At 39.5% G+C, this 18,433-nt stretch overlaps 1 protein-coding gene across 1 annotated transcript; it reads left to right on the top strand.

Moving 5' to 3' along the window:
* The first annotated feature begins 1,613 nt into the window (after nt 1-1,613).
* ASAH1 (N-acylsphingosine amidohydrolase 1) lies at nt 1,614-16,815 on the top strand. Its single transcript, XM_031588668.2, has 14 exons — nt 1,614-1,781; nt 6,344-6,390; nt 6,570-6,660; nt 7,473-7,559; nt 8,501-8,579; nt 9,440-9,514; nt 10,313-10,358; nt 11,759-11,903; nt 13,064-13,118; nt 13,307-13,388; nt 13,904-14,035; nt 14,237-14,360; nt 14,880-14,936; nt 15,989-16,815. Exons 1-14 carry the CDS (start codon nt 1,704-1,706, stop codon nt 16,076-16,078), a joined length of 1,188 nt encoding a protein of 395 aa, XP_031444528.1. The 5' UTR covers nt 1,614-1,703; the 3' UTR covers nt 16,079-16,815.
* The last annotated feature ends 1,618 nt before the right edge of the window (nt 16,816-18,433 follow it).

Raw genomic sequence — 18,433 nt, forward strand, 5'->3', positions numbered from 1 at the left:
GAAATGAAGTGTGAGCAAAATGTGCTGCATGAGTTTAGAAAATAAAAGGTCCAATTCAATCTGGTTATTCCTTATCATAGACCAGAAAAATATGTTTGGGTACCTGCAAGTAATTAGAAAACCATCTTACAGGTATTTGTTTTCAATAAAAAATTGTGGCTGGGCCCCTATAGAAACTGCTCAATTTCTAGTTGTGAAAGACAGTTCCATGGCAGCATCAAGTTCCTTGTGTTACTCCGTACTTCTCATTTCCTAAATTTCTTGGTTGGTTCTGTACCTTCTTCCACCAGTGTATAATGGTTTGTGCAATTCCAAGCTTAGATTCTGAGCTGATTCCTTCCTACACACTGCTGTACATCCTCTGGCTTTAATGCCTTGTAATTCTTTTTTCCTTTCCTATTTCTTAATTTGTGCATGTCATGCAACCTTCCAATTAACTGTCTGCCAGGGACATGTTTGTTTTGTTTCCTTGCCACCATCCGGTTTCTATGAGAATTAATTACATAGCCAATGAAATCACAAATGCTTGGGTTTTTTGTGTGCCTAAGTAGATGTAGCATACAGAACCTGAGTTGGGCACCAGATAAAGCACAAGATGTAAACTAAACCACAGACTTCCTAGAAGGTTTTTAATACTTATACATGATTTGTGCCTCATATTATGACAAACATACCATTTATTCTATAGTAGTGAGTAATGACAGGTAGCATGCCTAGACTCATAAATCTACTACTCTGTTTCTCATGGTGCTAAGAATGGCTCCAGTTGCAGGTTTCCTGCATCGTTAAGCAGGCAAGGCAGGGAAAATGCTTTCTTCCTAAGAAAGGTGACCGCCTTGCATCTCATTACCATAAAACTTGCCTGCTTCAAAGAATCTCTCAAACATGCACGGTAATTACACAAAGTGAAAACTGGTGCCACAGGTTTGCTCTGAGTGTTGCCTAAGAGAGAATTTTATTTCATGTTTTCCTGTGCTTGGATTAAGCTTTCCCAGCAGGCTCCCTTTCACTCAGCTCGCAGCAGATCACGCTGCAGCTGCTCAGCTTTGCAGTTCTTATGTCTGGAACCTCAAGAGATATTTTACACGTGCTTTATTTTTAACACCTCTTTCTTGGAACCAGAATCGATAAGGACGTTCTGGGGCTTTGCTGTGGGCTTGCAGTATGCTTGCCTGATTTTCAGCTGCTGCAGCATCTGTAGAATACTTTCTATCACTCTATTTACTACCTCAGTAAGAAATTTTCAGGTAAAATAAACCTCTACCGCTGCTACAAGCATGTAGTTTGAAAGCTAATGAGCTGCTTCTGTACATCAAACTCAGCACAAAATATTAATACTGGGCCAACCTCTCATTTCCCGTGGGATGGATGTAGAATCAGTGCTGTTTTTGCTCCTGCGGAAATACGACTGAAAGTCCTCTGCCCATCAAGGAAATAAAAAGAGGGGTGCTTTTGGCGGCACGACAAAGTCTCCCGCCACCTAGGGAGGTAGCTGAGGTTTAGTTTTGCCCACGCAGGGCACGGGCACACAAAGCACCCCTAACGCAGCAAGCGCTGAGAGGCGCCGCGCTCAGCCGCGCCGCCCCGCCCGGCAGCGCCCGCCGCCACCCCCGCGGCGGTCATGTGGGTGCCGCGCATGACCGGCGCTCCCAGCCGAGCCGGGAAGCGCCGAGCCGAGGGGAAAGTGAAGCGAAGCGAAGAGGATGGCGGGCAGGAGCCGGGCGCTGCTGCCTCCCGCCGTGCTGATGGTTCTGGTGCTGCTCGTCGTGGCGCCGGACCCGGTGAGTCTGATGGGACGGGCGAGCGGGGCTCCGCGACGCGAGGGCTCGGGAAGGGAGCCGCAACGCCCGGGACGGCGGCACCTGCGCTGGGCCTCGGCCCTCTCGTTTTTAAGGGCTTTAAGCAGCTCTTGTGGCAAACAGCCTTGGCTTTATTTACTGCTGCAATGTGTTTTGTACCCTGTACGCTCTGTGTCCCGTATGTGCTGCAGCGCACGCTGCGACCGTGATTTTCAGACTGAAAGTTAATGAGGACTGGCTGGAAGCGTGTGTGCCGTTCGATCCATTTACTGCCTTTCTGGTCGTTCCATCAAGCGGGCAGGCGTGGGGTGCTTTTCTTTTAAATAACAATTTCAGAAGTATTTAAGCGTTTCTATAAGTCAGCTTTCCTTGTTTAGAGCGGGCTGTCCTCCACCTCCTTAGCATGCAAGCAGGGCCATTCTGGTTCCACGTTGTGGTTTTTATTCCTAAAGAACTACAGCGTGCTTTCCCCTCCTCAGCTTCCTACTCTCCTCATTATCCTCTGTGAGGCGGTAAGGGGCAACCAGCAGTGAGTTCCTGCTGGCTGCAGTTGGGTTCGCGTTTGGTTGCTCCTACTGAAGCTTTGCATTGATACGATACCTGCTGGGTGCCCAGGTTGTGCTGCTGTGAGGCATTTTGGTTTGGATTTTGGCAGACTTGTGCAGACTCCCATTCCCTTTAGCTTTTGATTGTCTTGTTTAAAATGCGATTAAAAATGACTCGGTTCCCATTTCGTCAGTGCTGCAAGAGAACTCCCATCTTCAGAAAGATGAACGTCTCCTGGACTGCTGCAGCACAGCACAGGGCTGGCACTGCCCTTTAGAGGGAGAGGAGCTGAGAAAAAAAGTTCACAGACCGGAAGATGCAGAATAGAACAAGTTGTTTTCTCTAAATGAGACTGAATGCCACCTCCTGTAACTACGGAACAGCATTTCATAGCATAAACATTCCTGTTTTAAAATACAAAGACAAGAAACACTGAATATTAACAAGGATACTGGAATTGATCTATATCAAAAACATTTTTGAGGGTAATAAATAAGGGCTTGGAGCATCATTTAGACTGGATGAGCTACATTCAGCCCATTTATATGAAAGCAGTCAGGCTAGTTTTTGAAGTATTTACTCAGCAGTCATTAAACCACACATTAATTTTCTTTATTGTGGTGAATAATAACTGTTAGTAATTGATTTATTTGTTTTTCCCAGGTAGCAATTTACCTTGATAGTTTGTTGGCTACTCAGTTCCTGTTCTGCTCTACTTTTTTTTTTTTTTTTTTTTCATAGAATAGATTATAACAAAACAATTTTGTATTATTTCCCTTTTCATTATTATTATTTCCATCTTGTCTTTTTCCATGTTGTCTTCCCCCCCCCCACAGCATTCTTCCTGTTAGTGTTTTGGTATTGTGCTGTAAAGCATCTGTTTATGAACGTTATTATGTACATTGATATGTACATACAGATTCTGTAGTCAGCTGTACATCAGATAATCAGGATATACAGTCTCCTCAAGAAAGCTGATTTAAAAAAAAAAAAAAAAAGTAAAACGGGAACAGAGAGGTATTTCTCTTGAAGGGTTTGGTGCATGTTTGTAAAGCAATTTCACAGTGACCAGAAGGTGTGAGGGAACTCCTGCTGGCTTTGCCTGCAAGACCATCTCTGGTTTACAAAGCCTGTGGCAAAGGTGGTCCCCTCCTTGGTGCTGCAGGGCTGTGTTTCTCTCAAGCAGTGTTTATTTATTGCTGCTCTTGCAGTGTCAAGACTCTGCAGAAAAGATGATCTCATTGACACAGCAGAGACTTCATGGCTGCTTATTTCAGCCTGGTCATAGAAGGTGCCTGGTGGTTTTTCTGGTTATGTAAAGAATCCCTCAAGCAACAAATAGCTGTGAGTTTTTAGCTGGTTTAATAGCTAGTTACTGAGTTTTGTGCTATGATTTAGAGAAGGTAGAGGGACAGCCTGAGTGTTCCGTCTTTCAGAAGAAATAGGAAAATTGTGTGTTTGGCTGTGATATGGATCTTTCAGAGTGGAAAACTCGGAAAAAGTTGACTTTCTGTTTTTTTAACTTTGTCAAAATAGTTTGCAGTTAATCTTCAGGAAAAAAAGAACAGAAAATTAAAGTTTTTTGTCCATTGCCAGAACACGTGTTCAAAAAAAGAAATAAAATCCTTTTTGTTTTCTGATTGTTTGGACATCCTTTTAAATTACTTTTTATCTGTCAGCATATAATAGATTTTTTAAGTAAGCTGCCGATAGTCCTAGCTTTTGTCAGGTGTATCAGGCAGAGCTAACAGGCCTGGAAGGCATAGAGACTTTTTTGAGGACTGTTAAGCTTGCTTTATACATAGTAAGGAAGAGTCTCTAAAATTGTTGAGCTATAAGGAGAGGATACTTTGTCTGTTCTTTGTGTCTCTCATTAGCTCTTCCTTTGTCCATTCCCTCACCTCATTCCTTGTTTCCTCTTTTGTGGCTTAGGTTGCAAAGGACCAGGAGAACAAAAATAGCTTCACATACAAGATTAAAGTCGCATGGGAGAGAGATGGGAATGACATAACATTTAGTACCCAGAATATAAAGTAGTCTGAAATCAGTCTGCTTTGGCATCACAGTTTGCCCAGCGTATACACAAACTATACTGACAGATAACTGAACTTGTACGGGCAGGAGGATCCAGCAGTGTTACATACAAACTGACAAAACTGTCAGCAGCCTTTCCAGGACTCCCAAGCTGAAGTTAATTAAGTATGTGACTTAACCTAAACCTATTGGTGTGCAGTCGATGGCTGCATGTTACATGACCATGTGTTCTCGCTAACCTTGCACCAGTCCAGCCTGCAGTATTTGTGCCTGGTCCTTTCTACTGAAAATTGCCTGTATTCCGAATGTGAGAGGGACTTTTTTGGATTCATTTTGTTGTGGTTATTGCCTTTCAAGAAGCAATTTTTTCCAGGTCCAAATCTGTGCAGTCATTTTTTCTACTGTATTTTAGTATTGCAGGATGGAAAATTTCACAAGGCAGTTGCATTAATGCTGTTAAGTATTTGCTGGCCTTTGCACGAAGCCTCTGACTTCTGTTGCCCAATTAGTCATCTGCTATTTCCACCTCCCCTCCTTGTTTTGAAACTTCCTTGTTTTGAAAATGCAATGCCCTTCTGTGTCCAGCCTTCTGTTCCAGCTGTGCAAAGGTTGTAGCGGCGCTGCACTGAAATCCGGGAAGCACATAGCTTCTGTACACTTGTGTATGTGAGGGAATGCCAGCCTTCATCTTGTGCTTTCTCCCAGCCACTGGAAAGCTCACAGAAAGAAGATCGATAATGCAGAAAAAAAGAATAGGATTTCAAAATTCCCATCTTCCATTGTAAGAAATTATGGCAGTGTTTAAAGTCTGTTATTGTGTAAGGCATTATGTTTTCTAGATCATGGCATTAAAAACCAGTAATGTGATTAGCCCAAGAACAGCATGGACATTAGTTAGCTTATCTATCACAGGTGCATCGCTGCTAGAGATCCTGCCTCTGATGTTATTGGCTGGGATGTGTTGAATGGACACATCAGTCATTTAACTACTACAGCCAAATGAGAATTGGAAATCGGTGGTAGGGTGGGAAGTAGGGGAAGGATATCAGTAAGTTGGTATTTCTGATCTGTCTCACTGCATGGATGTACAGAATGGTATAAGTGTGTTTCCTTAGAGAGAGGCTGTACTGCATTCTCAAGCTCTGAGCTGTGCCTGGGGGCCATGTCCCGTGCTGGTTTGAAGCACAAGTGCAACTAATCTGCATTTGTATTTCATGAGTAGAATGTGCAGCAATACTTATGGCACATACATACTTATGTGTATGTAGGGATATGTGTGTTTTATGTAAGCCCTGCATTTGCTTGGAATACACCTAAATATTATCCTCAAACTAATTTTTAACTAGCCATACGTTGGGGGATGAGGGTAACTAGCTCTTAGCTATTGTTCTGAAATGTGGCTCTAATAATATTTAGCACTGGTTTAGGAGCACTTTCCCAAAGTACCTCTGAAAAAAAACCAAAAGGCTTTATACCTCATTCCTGTGGCTGAGTAATTTGCCAGTGGTTGTGTGTGCTTTCTCAGTCCCAGCTACAAAATGAAGCTTAACACTGAACATGTTTATGAATGGCACTGTAAAGTGAAATTAGATATTAAGCAGAACAAACTGTTCTGGCCCATACTGAGGCTTGAGCTTCTCAAGGTTTTCTGTAGAAAATGCTGTTCAGGTGCTCTTAGTCATATGCCAGTCATGTGTTTGAGTCACAGAATAAAAATGGGTTTGTGTATTTATCATAAACTTGTTCTTTCCTTGGAGTACATCAGACAAGCTATCTGAACTGCTGTCAGATAGCACAGGGAAGTGGTTGCTTGTCCACTACCTCTTTTATTTTCAAGTCCCAAGACTTTCCCTTCCTTTATTGTCAAGCTGTCATGAACTCGATTGTCTTAAAGTTCCAAATCACAACTGCTGAAATAGTGGTGTTAAAAAAATCTCAACAGTAATCTTTTACTGTCTTTACAGTATGGAGAGGACTGCAGAAGTAAAATGTACCCTCCTTCAGGACCAACGTAAGTAATATGATTGGACTTGTCTAATAACTTACTGATTTACAGGCATCAGTAGCTCAAGTTTTGTTGTGACTTGTTCACGTTACAGACAGTTCTGGTTACAGTCACAAGTGAAAAGCACTTACTTTGTCAAATGCATTTTCAAAGCCTTTAAATTTGCACTTTTACTTTTCATTTAGGTTCAAAGGGAATGTACCCACATACATCATAAATCTTGATTTGCCTCCCAGCAAAAGATGGGATGAGTTGATACGTGCCAAAAAGACAGAGGTAGGAAAAGCAGAGTTTGCATTTAAGCTTAGCATATATAAAGCTAGTGTGTGCCTTTCTATTTTGGAAATGGCTTCGAAGAAATACCTCTGCTAAAATGCTCTTAAAGGTTTAAGAGATCTAATTCACATTTTTATATGATTATAGAATAAAATAATTGCTTGACTGTTCAACATTTGAGCTAGCAGAATCAGGAATAAGGGGCAGTGATGGTTGGAAAGCAGAGGCATAGAAGCAGTGTGGTATAAAGCAGGCTCTTATTTATAAAAGCTCTTTACTCATGAAGTAATAGAGCATGAGGAGGGAAGAGGGAGAAGAATATGCCAAAGCAACAGCCTCAGTAAACAGAACTGAAACTGAAGCAGCATCCCTAGTCCTTTATGCATCCACACTTCTATTAAAATAAGGGGAGATGAAGAAATGGCAGAGAGAGGAAAGTGAAGAATGTCTCATGCTTTTTAGGGGTGTTGGTTGCAGAGATGGGGTTTGCACAGGATGAAAAATCTTTTGAAATCAGCAAGCCTGTTTCAGGCTACATAGAACAGCTGCTCTACTGAAAATTCAATTCAGCAATGCTTAATTTCTCCAAAAAGGCTAGGGCTTTTTCCTTATCACTGCTGACTTTGGCCTTGACTCTTAAATGGGCAACTGGGGATGTTTTTTCTCAGCAACGTTGCTACATTTGGCTCTTTCCTTAATTCATTTTTTCAGTAAAATGTTATTTTAAAAAGTATGTGAAAGAGTTTTGTCAGTATTCTATCAATTCTTGTGCTTGAGATCTTCTATTCAATAAAAGCCCTTGTTCTTTTTAGTTGAAGGCCGTAATCCAGAACATTAAGGATATAGCAAACACCTTCTTCCCTAGTGGCAAAATTGTTGATATAGTGGATCACAAAATAGTAAGTATTTCCAGTTGAACTGTTTTATGACTGTATGCTCTGACTACCAGAAGTAAAATGCTACTAAATTTGGCAGTTACAAACTTTACATGTAACAATTCTTCCTCTTATCCAGACTTATCCAGACTTAACCAGAACAGAAATGTAGTTTTGAAGAGTTAAGTTAACCCTACCAAACCCAAAATACATCTCTTCTGAGAACTTCTCAAATTTGGATTAGTCATGTTGGATGTATCTGCTATTTTCTTGATCACTGTAGTGAAATACTTTACTGGAATTCTGTTTGCCATGTTCAGCTCCTTTTAAATAGTAGAATAAAAGCAGATTTTGAAAATTCTAAAAAATTTCTGGTTACAAGGACAACTTTGGCCAGGTTTGAAAAAAGTCAGGACTGGTTAAAATAGGCTTTGGCATAGGGTTGTTACTGTAGAAAGCAGTGTAGAGCTGCAGATGGTGTAAAGTCACATCTGTTTCCATCTCTCTTTGCAGCAGCCTTAGATTGTGCTGGCCATGCTTCATTTGGTTTGCTGCAGTATCCCAGTGTGCCTGCAAGGGGTTGACACAAAGCTAGCACATGACATGTGCTTATGTCATGACTTTAGAGATTCTCTTAAATGCTGACAATGTCATGATCAGTTCCAGTTGAGCTGTTTTAATGTTAAGAGTCCTGCTTAATGCTACTCTGTCTATTGCTGCTAACAATAATTAGATATTGTGACAATCTCTATTGCTGACATGTCAGTATTTTGATTAACTGTGTTTACTTTACTTATGTACTTTTCTTCCAAGTTCTCTACAAACATCCTGAAGTTCTGCAAACTGCAGAAGAATTAAATACTTGGTTTTACAGTGCTCAGGAGGCACCTACTGGGGAAGGGTTTCTTTCAGGTAGCAAAATAGCATGAACTTACACAGTCAACATGCAGTACTTTTCCTTTCAGTCTCATCTGACAGATACACTTCCTTATCCTTTCAATGAAGAGCTCCAAGGGATTGCAAATTCATCTGGAATTCCTTTGGGTAATAGTTTCCACCACTTTATTAACATAGTGAAAATAAGGCATCTAGATTCATTTACAGTTAGTGTATTTAACTGTTTTCAGTATAACTGTACTCAGCAGTGTCTTTAACAAGTAAATTATTAATTAAGTAGATAAAGGAATACAATCCATCCCACACTAAATGAAACCAGTATTTTAGAAGAGAATGGCAGTACGTCTTATAACCCTTTTATCAGCCTGGGTCTTCTCTGTATGGCTATAGCTTCTGACCCCTGAGCTTTGGGAGCTGGAGATAGCTTTGCCTTCTGTGCACCCAAGCTTTGGGGGATTCCCTGGTTCTCTTTGGTTTCCCATTCCGCTCACTGTCTGCCTTCGATATGCAAAGGCAAGGCACTGTTTCATGCTATGCTTTCATTCCCTTGTGACTCTTACAACATCTTCATGCCTTTCTCTGCACCTTCTGCAAAAGAAATGCAATTTCAGGCAGGAAGTAGAAACTGAATTCTTTCAGAGTCTTGACAGAGAAAGTCGTCCATGCGCCTAGTCCCACTGCTTCCTTCGTGTATGAACAATATCCCTGTATCTTGTGTGGAAAAGCTGGTACATACAACACCTTATTTCTTTAAAGTGAGTTTTATAGCTTGTTTTGAAGTTTCTGGAAAGGGAAGTAGCTTTCTGTCAGCTTTCTGTACAATAAGGCAGAAGAAGGTCTTCCAGGAAGCTCTTGCTTTTGCTGAACTGGTCATTGCAAAGATTACATGGGATTAAAACAGTCTCTTAATAGAAATGCTATAGAATGCTGAACTTTGCAGTAGCATTTTTTTCTTTTTTTCCTGGTCTGGCAAAAGTTTCAAATTTTTTTTTTTTCTTTTCTTCTAGGGGAGATTGTTATTTTTAACATCTTCTATGAAATTTTTACTGTGTGCACATCCATAGTGGCAGAAGATAGCACAGGTAATCCATCTCAGAATAGTGTTTCTGGTTGTGTAATATGGTAGGAAAGGGTCTGCCTCAAAAGATGCAGAACATGGTCCTTCTCAGCTCTAGGCAAGAAGGTGTCGTAGAAGAGACTAAAAGCAATGATAATAAACAGCTGTTATAACAGAGAGGAATGTATTAAGGCTGAGTGACATGAGCCTTAAGTTAAGAAAAAAAAAGTACCTTCAAAGAAGTTGTGGGGTTTTCTTTCTTTAGTTATTTCCTTTTTGTAGTGAGTGGCATTTGTCTTGCTAGGGGAAAGAAACACCAATCACACACCTGCTATTTTCTCAGAGTCATGAGGGGTTCTGGTGCAACCCATTTTGCATCTGGTTTCTAGCTGTTGCCTGTGTGTGGTGCTAGAGAAAGTGGATAGTCTGTTCCAAGAGACTACTTCATTTTCCAAATAATTTCTGCAGCTCTTGTCCACATCTCTTGTGATTTAGAAAACTTCTGAAGGGTTTTCAGGAAGCTTACAAAAGCCTCACTTTCTGAGCAAGTTGGAGCTATTACTGTGGCACTAAGAATGTTGAAAGTGTCAAAAGCTGAGATGGACAGCAATTTAAAAAGTTAGTTGATTTCAATTATAATAAAACATTTCTCAATATAAAAAGGAAAAAACAAAACACATTTTTCTCTGCTTAAAAAAGGACAGTTATACAGTGGTATTTTATTGCTTGTGTGCATTTTCTATCTTTTTCTAAGCTGATATTTTTCTCTTTCTTTAGAAAATTTTACATGCATATATTTATTTATTCATTCATTTTAATATAGGAAAGCTGTATCATGCCAGAAACTTGGATTTTGGACTCTTTCTTGGGTAAGTACCTAAACCTATGCCTCTGGGGTCTAAATAAAAGAAAAACAGTCAGCTGAAGAAATTTCTTTCTGCCTTCTTTGTGTGTAAACGATGAATTGAGTGTGACCAACAAGTCTGCATTGTATATTGTGGAAGAGAGGCTAAGTTGAACAAAGGAATTGTTTTGCTGATCATATGTCAAACTGCTTCACACTTCCAAGGAATGACTGGAAAACAATTGTGTTCAGTGTTACTTAATGCTTCCTCAGCTCCAGTTAAATCCACAGAGAACAGTCCGTGTAACTTTATTTCAGAGGCACAGTGTATTTTGCTCTTCAAGCGACTGGACAGAAACTTCAGTTTTGGTGTGTGCAGTGAAATGAGGGTTGGTTTGGATTGGGTTTGTCTTTTTTCCAGATGAACCCCTAGTCACTGTGCAGTGCTCCACTGGCACATTCTGTCACTCCTCTTTTCTGCTCAGAAGCCAATTATACTTATTTCACTGATTTGGCATTCACATTTGATGTGATACAAACTCCCTTGAGCAGCACTGGATCCTCTTTTAGTTTTCATTTTATCCCTCACGATCGGGAATTTCATTTTATTTTCCAAGTATATTTATATGTACTTTTTAAAATACATATTTATATATATTTTGTATATTTTGTAATGTCATTTATCTAGATGAATATTAATGCTCAGATGGAATTTACATGTTCATCTTCATTAAATTTCTAACCTGCCTATCAAAAAATCAGATACTGTCAACTGTGACTGCATCCATCCCTTCATTAGGTTTACGTTGAACCTTTTGTCCAAAAGACTGGGAATGTGCTCCCTAGAAATGGAGGCAACTTTTCAAAGCTGTTCCCAGAACTTGAATTGTTTCCAGAGAATTGTCTGTAAGTGTTCCTTAGTGCTCCCTAGCATAGACTGCTCTGGCTTATCTTACAAACTGGAACTGGGCCTTCCCATTATACAGAGCACATCCAATTGTATTTGGTTTTGTTTTCTCCCTTTGAAATGTAAGAATTTGAGGGAACAGGTTCCTGCTGCTGTAGTACAAACAACACATGCTTTCAGAATACAATAGGTTTGGTGTCACAGGCAGTACCAATAGCAGCTTCCACTAGACAGTAGGAACAGAATGAAGTTATTCAGAAGCTATCATTGCTTCAAAACAAACAAGCTGTACTGAGGGTGCTACCGAGTAGTACATATGCTCTGAATAAAATTTGGTTCTTTTCATTGTTGTCTATGCATTTAGACTTTATAGTTGTCCTTTGTGCTGCTCAGGTAACTACTGAACAGTGCTTTTTGGTGTAAGATCAACATCACATGTGGGAAATCTACGTTTTGTGACTGGAAATTTTAAAAGATTCAGAGGGACAGAAGTTACAATGCTGTTCTGTCCTCCACAGGTGGGATGTTAAAAATAATTCCTGGACTGTAACTCGGGAACTGAAGCCTACAGTGGTAAACTTGGACTTCCAGAGAAACAACAAAACAGTGTTTAGGTCTACAAATTTTGCAGGATACATAGGCATGGTGTCAGGTGTCAAACCAGTAAGTATGAGGAAGCTTATCCATTTCTTAATAGTGCTTCGGACTTGAAGGTTTTCTTGCTTTAACTATCTGTCTTAGGATGTTTTGATTTATGAACTCTTAATTGCTCCTGCGCACTGTAGAGTGATCTGAAGAAAGCTAAAAGGAAACAGTGCTGCACTGTTCCTTGTAAAAGGAGATTGCCTAAATGAAATGTTTCGGGATGAATCCTAAAAAGTATGCTTGAATTCTGAATAAGCAAATGGGAGAGCATGTGATGTGCTGAAGTGGCTGTCGCTTCTGGCTAGCAGGTGGAAAGATACCACTCTGATCCTAGAGGAGAAACCACACATTTGTGATGTTTTAGTACTCCCTCTTCAGCTCTTCTTGGAGGAGACCTGCACTTTTTTTTTTTTAATAGACACTTGAAGTCTAGATTCTATCTAGACCTTATAAACTAGCTGCAGAGAACTTTCACAGTGTCTCCAACTTACCACAGTACCTTCATTTCAACATGCTGTATGCTCTTGCCCTTTATTATAGTTCACTGTTTAAATACTAGAGCATTTCTAGCATATAGCCCTGCATTGTATCCATTTATTCTTATCTTTTGATCTTAGGAGATTGATAGGACTCCATTCTGAAAATGATTTGGTGCAGCTGAATTACGCTTACCTCTAAAAGAAACACTAGTTCGAGAAGTCTGGAGTTGAAGTTGCACGTTGCAAGTAGTGCAGGCTGAATTGCATACAGCTCTATGCACATGTGAACAGCAGCAGCATATTAGGGTTTACTTAGCACTGGACCTTAAAACTGCACCTTCAAACTACAGCAGTATTCAGAGGTCTGAGAAGAAGGTTACATACAGCAAGGGGAGGAAATCTGCTAATTCAGTGATGCAACAAGGACCAAGAGAAAGATGGCCACTGGCTTGACTTGCTTAGCAAGCCAGCAGACTACACTTCAGTGTTATGCTAGGTCAGAAAATTGTGAATGATTATTTCTGCTTACTCAAGCAGAGATTAATGAGGCTCTTTTCCACATGGGCTTAGCCCCATACTCAACAGAGAGTAGTCTAATGAACAAGAAGTTATCATATAAACTCTAATGTTGCCTTTTGCTTATTTCTGATATTAATAGTCTGGTGATGGATGGAGGCTGATTTGTTTAATGCTTTTCAGGATTTGTTTACTCTGACAATGAATGAGCGTTTCAGTCTTGATGGTGGTTATATTGGTGAGTAATGCTTGTTTTGTTCATTATTTCAGTACAAGATTTCCAGACCTCAAACATACCAGTTACCTTAAATAAACAGTCACAGAAATGGTGAAAAGATGCCAGATGAGTAGGAAAAAGAACAATTCATTTTAATGGCTGTGAAAATTAGAATAGCAGGAATGAAGCTAACCAGTGATATTTTGCAGGTATCTTTGAATGGTTTCTTGGTAGAAGAGATGGTATGTGGATGGGCTTTCTTACAAGATCAGTACTCGAGAATGCTACGAGGTACTGCTTTTTTTCTCCCTGTAGATGTTTTACTATAACCTCTTTTGCACCTGACGTGAATATTGTAGGCTTAGTATCGAATGATACAGATACCTTCCTAGAAGTATTAAAAAATGGCTTTCTGAGACTTTTTTTCCCTAATGAAACTACTGGCATCTGAATGTGTAACAGCATCCTGCATCAAGACATATCCAACAGGTAGTAATATACAATAGGAAGTAAACAAAGTAAATGAGTTTGTGGAATATAACACTAGTACAGTACATCATTATTTTATTCATTTTTAACATATGAAATATGCTAAGACCACCCCTCAACAACCAAAACTTAAGTACAAACTGAGTAGAGAAGCTTTTACTTAAGTGTGTTCTTTCAGTGCAATATAATCTCTCGTGTGATGCCTGAAAAGGGAAAAAAGGAGTAACTGCCCAGACTCTTCCTGGGTCTGTGTATCTTCTTCAGTATGACAACCATTTATAGGCTTTGATAGTCCAATGCTACTTTGTTATCTGCAGTTACCAGGATGCAAAAGACAAACTGGCAAAAACAAGACTGCTGGCTCCAGCTTATTTTATACTCGGGGGAAAAAATTCTGGAGAAGGTTGTGTGATAACTCGCTCCAGGACAGCTGCTCTGGATATCTGGGAGTGAGTATGCTTGACCTAACACCCAGCTCCTTTTTTCAGAAGAGAACAGGCCCCACCAGCAATTGTCACATTTTTCCTTTTATTGTGCAAGAACTTAGTTCTTTAGAATCATCTATACGTCGTATATAAATCTGCCAAAAAAATCTGGTTTTAGGGTCTATACTGAGAGAAGCAAACCACAAATGTACACCTCTTTTCCAGCCTTGATATAAAGAAAGGTACGTGGTATGTGATAGAAACAAACTATGATCGCTGGAAACCTCCACTTGTCTTGGATAATCGTAGAACGCCTGCAATGAAGTGCTTGAACCAGACATCACAAGAGGTAAACATCCTCTGAATATCTAATCTTGCTCTTTGGAAACCCTCAGCTTAAGCTATAGCTCTAATCCAGCAGGAACCAGAAGCATCTAGGGCATCTGCAAGCACAGATGCAATGACAGAGGTGGCTAATGGCTTTGTAATTTGTCCACACTTCTGGTTAATGATACCACGTGGCTCTTTATATGACTGTTGTTTTGTTTTAAGTTTTATCGAGGTGGGTTTCCTAGTATTTTCTATTCCCTTGCATATGCAGAAGTAAACAGGAGATACTTTAAGAAATATTAAGTTTCCTGAGCTGTTTATTACCAGTGGAATTCACACACACACACACAGAGACAGGCAGCTCTGACACTCAGGTGCCTGAAGCAGTATAGAAATGTAGGCTGCACAAGTCTTTGCAGTATTATGTATTCCTAAAGGTTTGTCTTACTGAGAAGTCAAAAGTTGCAGTTCTCAGCATTCACACAATGCTAGGAAACAGATTAATGTCCATTAACATCAATATATTACTTCCTTTCAGAACATCTCCTTACCAACTATTTATGATGTTCTCTCTACGAAGCCTGTCCTCAATAAGGTAATGCTTCTGTTTTCTCAGAAAGTCTAGAGCGGGGGTGGAGGGAGGCAATAGATCAGGAATTGCCACATTTCTAAGGAGATGGTCAGTGGTACATTCAGTTTTTGCCACAGTGATGGGTTGTAGAAGGGCTGAATTTGTACTGTAAACAAAGCTTAAGATTTTATAAGTGAAGCTAGAATTTAAATTGTCAAAATAAACATGGTCTGCCTTCTAAAAACCTTTAATGGCAGCCTTTCACCAGACTGGTATGCTCATTTTGAAAGGAGGCTATCAAGCAGCAGGTTCTCTCATCCTGATCCCAATTAAAACTGGCTTGTAATAAGAGCAGAGGAGCTTTACTGGAATGACAGAGCAAAAGGTAAAAGAGATAGGAGGCATGGAGATAGGCAGGAAGGTCCCCACATCTGTATGATTGCGTGAGAACGGAAATAGAAGAGTACATCCTTCTGTAAGGTCATTTTAATCCTGCCTCCCGTTCAGCCCCATACATATTTACAGTGCTATGTAGTAGAGTTTGAGAGGGCTGGTAGGTGAAATAAGCAAATCGTGAAAATTCCGAGTTACTTCAGAATAACTGTTTTCCCAGTGCCCAGCTTTAAAGCCCTGAGTAGCCTGAGGCAGTTTTTACATTACAGACACCTGAAGAATCCTAGTCTGAAGGAATCTGAGATACATGCCTTCGTGTTTTGCATGAAACAAATTAATACACTGTTTAAGCATGCTATACGGATGTTCTTCTGGCAACATAAGATGTTTTAGTCTTAACTTGAAGTTTTGATATGCTTTGCTTTTGTTTTGGTGTGTTTTGTTTTTAAATGAAGGGTCCAAGAGGACTTCTAAAATGAAAAAGTTACTGTATTCAGCAAAGGTGGCATTCTTGGCTGAGGACACAAGCTATTTGTACCTGTATGTTGTTATTTGTTAAGTAGATTTAGAGTTTAGACCCACAGTTAGCTAAATAAGTGCACATTTTAGTTAGATTGGAGATGGGTTTCTTCAGTAATACCTCTAATGAAGCTTTTTTCTCTCTCCTCCCACCTTCTTATTAGCTGACAGTGTGCACAACACTGATGGAGGTGGATAAAGGTCACACAGAGACCTACCTGCGGGAATGCCCAGATCCCTGCAGCCCTTGGTAGTCCTGTACTCTTCCTATGTTGGAAAGTGCTTGTCTGAATTGGAGGCCCTCCGAGGGAAAACACTTCTGGAAAAAAACTCCTCAACCCTCATTCCTCTCTTCAGAAATGTAACTGTTATATAAAAATGTCAATGGGCTTCTAACAGCAGGGGGACCCTGTCTTGCATTGGACTTTCTTGCTTTCTGCTCAGAAGTTCCACAGGCAAGAAACGTATATTAATGTGTATCTGGTTTGATTTCAGCTATTTCTGCAACATGAGTTCAGCATTTAGCTCTGGACCTCTTCAGTGTTGACAGTAGTCTTATTTTGGTTTGGGGTTTGTTTTGTTTTTGTTCATGTGTTGTTGTTTCTTTAATTGAAGTACTTTTAAAGCACAAATGAGTTAAAATGGCACCTACCAAGCACAAGAATTATATATTAGAAAATTATCTGTGATAATATGGTTCTGTTATTCTTTCCTAAGCACTTAAGATGAATAGCTCCTGTTCTGGTCTCCCATATGAAGATACGTCTAAAATGCCCTATTACAAAATAACCTACCAGGAATACATATCTAGTCACAGAAACAAGCTCTTGTGGAAATATCTTGAAAGTAGATCTGAGTCTTAAGTGTCTGTTCACTGATTTGTGGATCTTTAGCTGAAATTCTGTCTTGGCCTATTAACAGATACATTTTTTAATGCAGATTTTTCTGTTTAAAAAAAAATACTAATACAATAAATACTCTGAAGAACTTCTTTCTCAGACTGATACATTTGCACTGATTTCACACCTCATTAGAAGTCATCAGATACATTACAAATCACGTGGCAGAAAGGGCATTCACTTCCCCATAGACCGATTTTGAGTAACATCTAAACTATCTGTCAGTTATGAGTAACCAACTACTAAAACTGGATGAAAAGATGAAAAGCCAAGTCAGACTGTATTGTTGGCTGAAACACAAATTTAAGTAAAGGTCAGTAGAAACAGGGAGAAGTACAGATACCTTAATATCTTAGGAAGCAAATAACGTAGAATACATTAATAGTTTTATATATGGCAGTAGATCATTGCTAGGCCTAATTATAAAACACAGTACCAACTCTTGTTTTATAACATGCAAAGAGAAAACACTGGTAAGCATAGGGGCCTGTTGGTTCTTGTACTTGTAGTACTTCTGCCATGCTACAGAAGGAATGCTATTTTTATTTGAAGTGATAGCAAAGCCATTAATTTATTCCTGCCATTGGTGTAAAGTGTTTGCTGTCCCTTTGGTATCTGCAGTGACAGTCTTGCATAAGGCAGTCTACTTAAAATGTGTAAGTTGATGACAACTGGATTCTTGATAACCAGAATATTCAGAGCAGTAGATTGTAGTGCAGAGCTCTGGAACAGTGGGTATTATCAGTTTTCTGTTCCAAACAATAAAATCTAGTATAAGATTTTTTCTAAGATTTTTTTCTAAGTAACTTCAAACAACACAAACAAGTCTACAGAAAAGGAAACAAGTTATTGCCCATAAATCTGAGATTCAAAGTTAACTTTCATCAAAAGCATGACTGGCTAAGTTTTAATTAGTACTGTTGTCCTTTTTTAAATAGAAATATGCATTGAAAAACTAACCTTTAGTCATCTCTTGTTTTAAGAACCATGTTACCAGCTTACACCAGTCAGTTCTAATAAGCTTTCCCTCCATCAACAGCAGAAGAAAGAGGGACAAAAGGAATGCTGTTTGCCAAATAACTCTATCAGCTGGTACGTGAAGAAGCATGGCATCTGGTCAAATGAAGTACTAATGTCCTAAGCCATAGAAAAATGGCTGCACTAGTGCAGCAAGAAGAAATTCAAATGGATATAAAGCACTGGCACATTAGACCACACAGAAATCCACATCCCGCTATTTAAAATCTCCTTAAAAACAAAAGGGCTACGCTAGTTACATACCTAATATTTTTCCAACTAATGTAAACAAGCAGAAACACAGTAGCATGATTGTATTACCAGAGTCTATTTTTCATCTAAGTAATGTCTGCTGCACCTACATAAGCTAAAATCACATTTTAGATTAGGAGAAAAATAACGTGTAGTTTAAAATGCAGTTTCTGGGTCAGATGATTCACACACAACAAACCAAGTTACATGCTGCAGTCTGTACCTGCCTATTGTGAAGAACAAGTCACAGTACTGCTGCATTCACACTTTAATCTGATAGGGGGATGTTCAGATCTATTTAGAATTAGTTGCATAAGAGGCATAATCAAATTACTTTGTCATTTAAGAATAAGTGGTAAGTTTACTTCCTTAATTAGTCCTCTCCCACTTTAGAGTATATGGAGCAAGACAGCGTAGACTATTTACAGTCATTAACTAATG

The sequence above is a fragment of the Phasianus colchicus genome, chromosome 4, assembly GCF_987193195.1.
Source record: "Phasianus colchicus chromosome 4, bPhaCol1.hap1.1, whole genome shotgun sequence".
Classification (NCBI taxonomy): Eukaryota; Metazoa; Chordata; class Aves; order Galliformes; family Phasianidae; genus Phasianus; species Phasianus colchicus.

Coding starts and splice junctions, on each gene's coding strand:
- ASAH1 (XM_031588668.2), top strand. CDS start 1,704: ATGGCGGGCAGGAGCCGGGCGCTGCTGCCTCCCGCCGTGCTGATGGTT. Junction 13,119..13,306: donor TCTTGATGGTGGTTATATTG/GTGAGTAATGCT, acceptor GATATTTTGCAG/GTATCTTTGAATGGTTTCTT. Junction 13,389..13,903: donor GTACTCGAGAATGCTACGAG/GTACTGCTTTTT, acceptor TGTTATCTGCAG/TTACCAGGATGCAAAAGACA.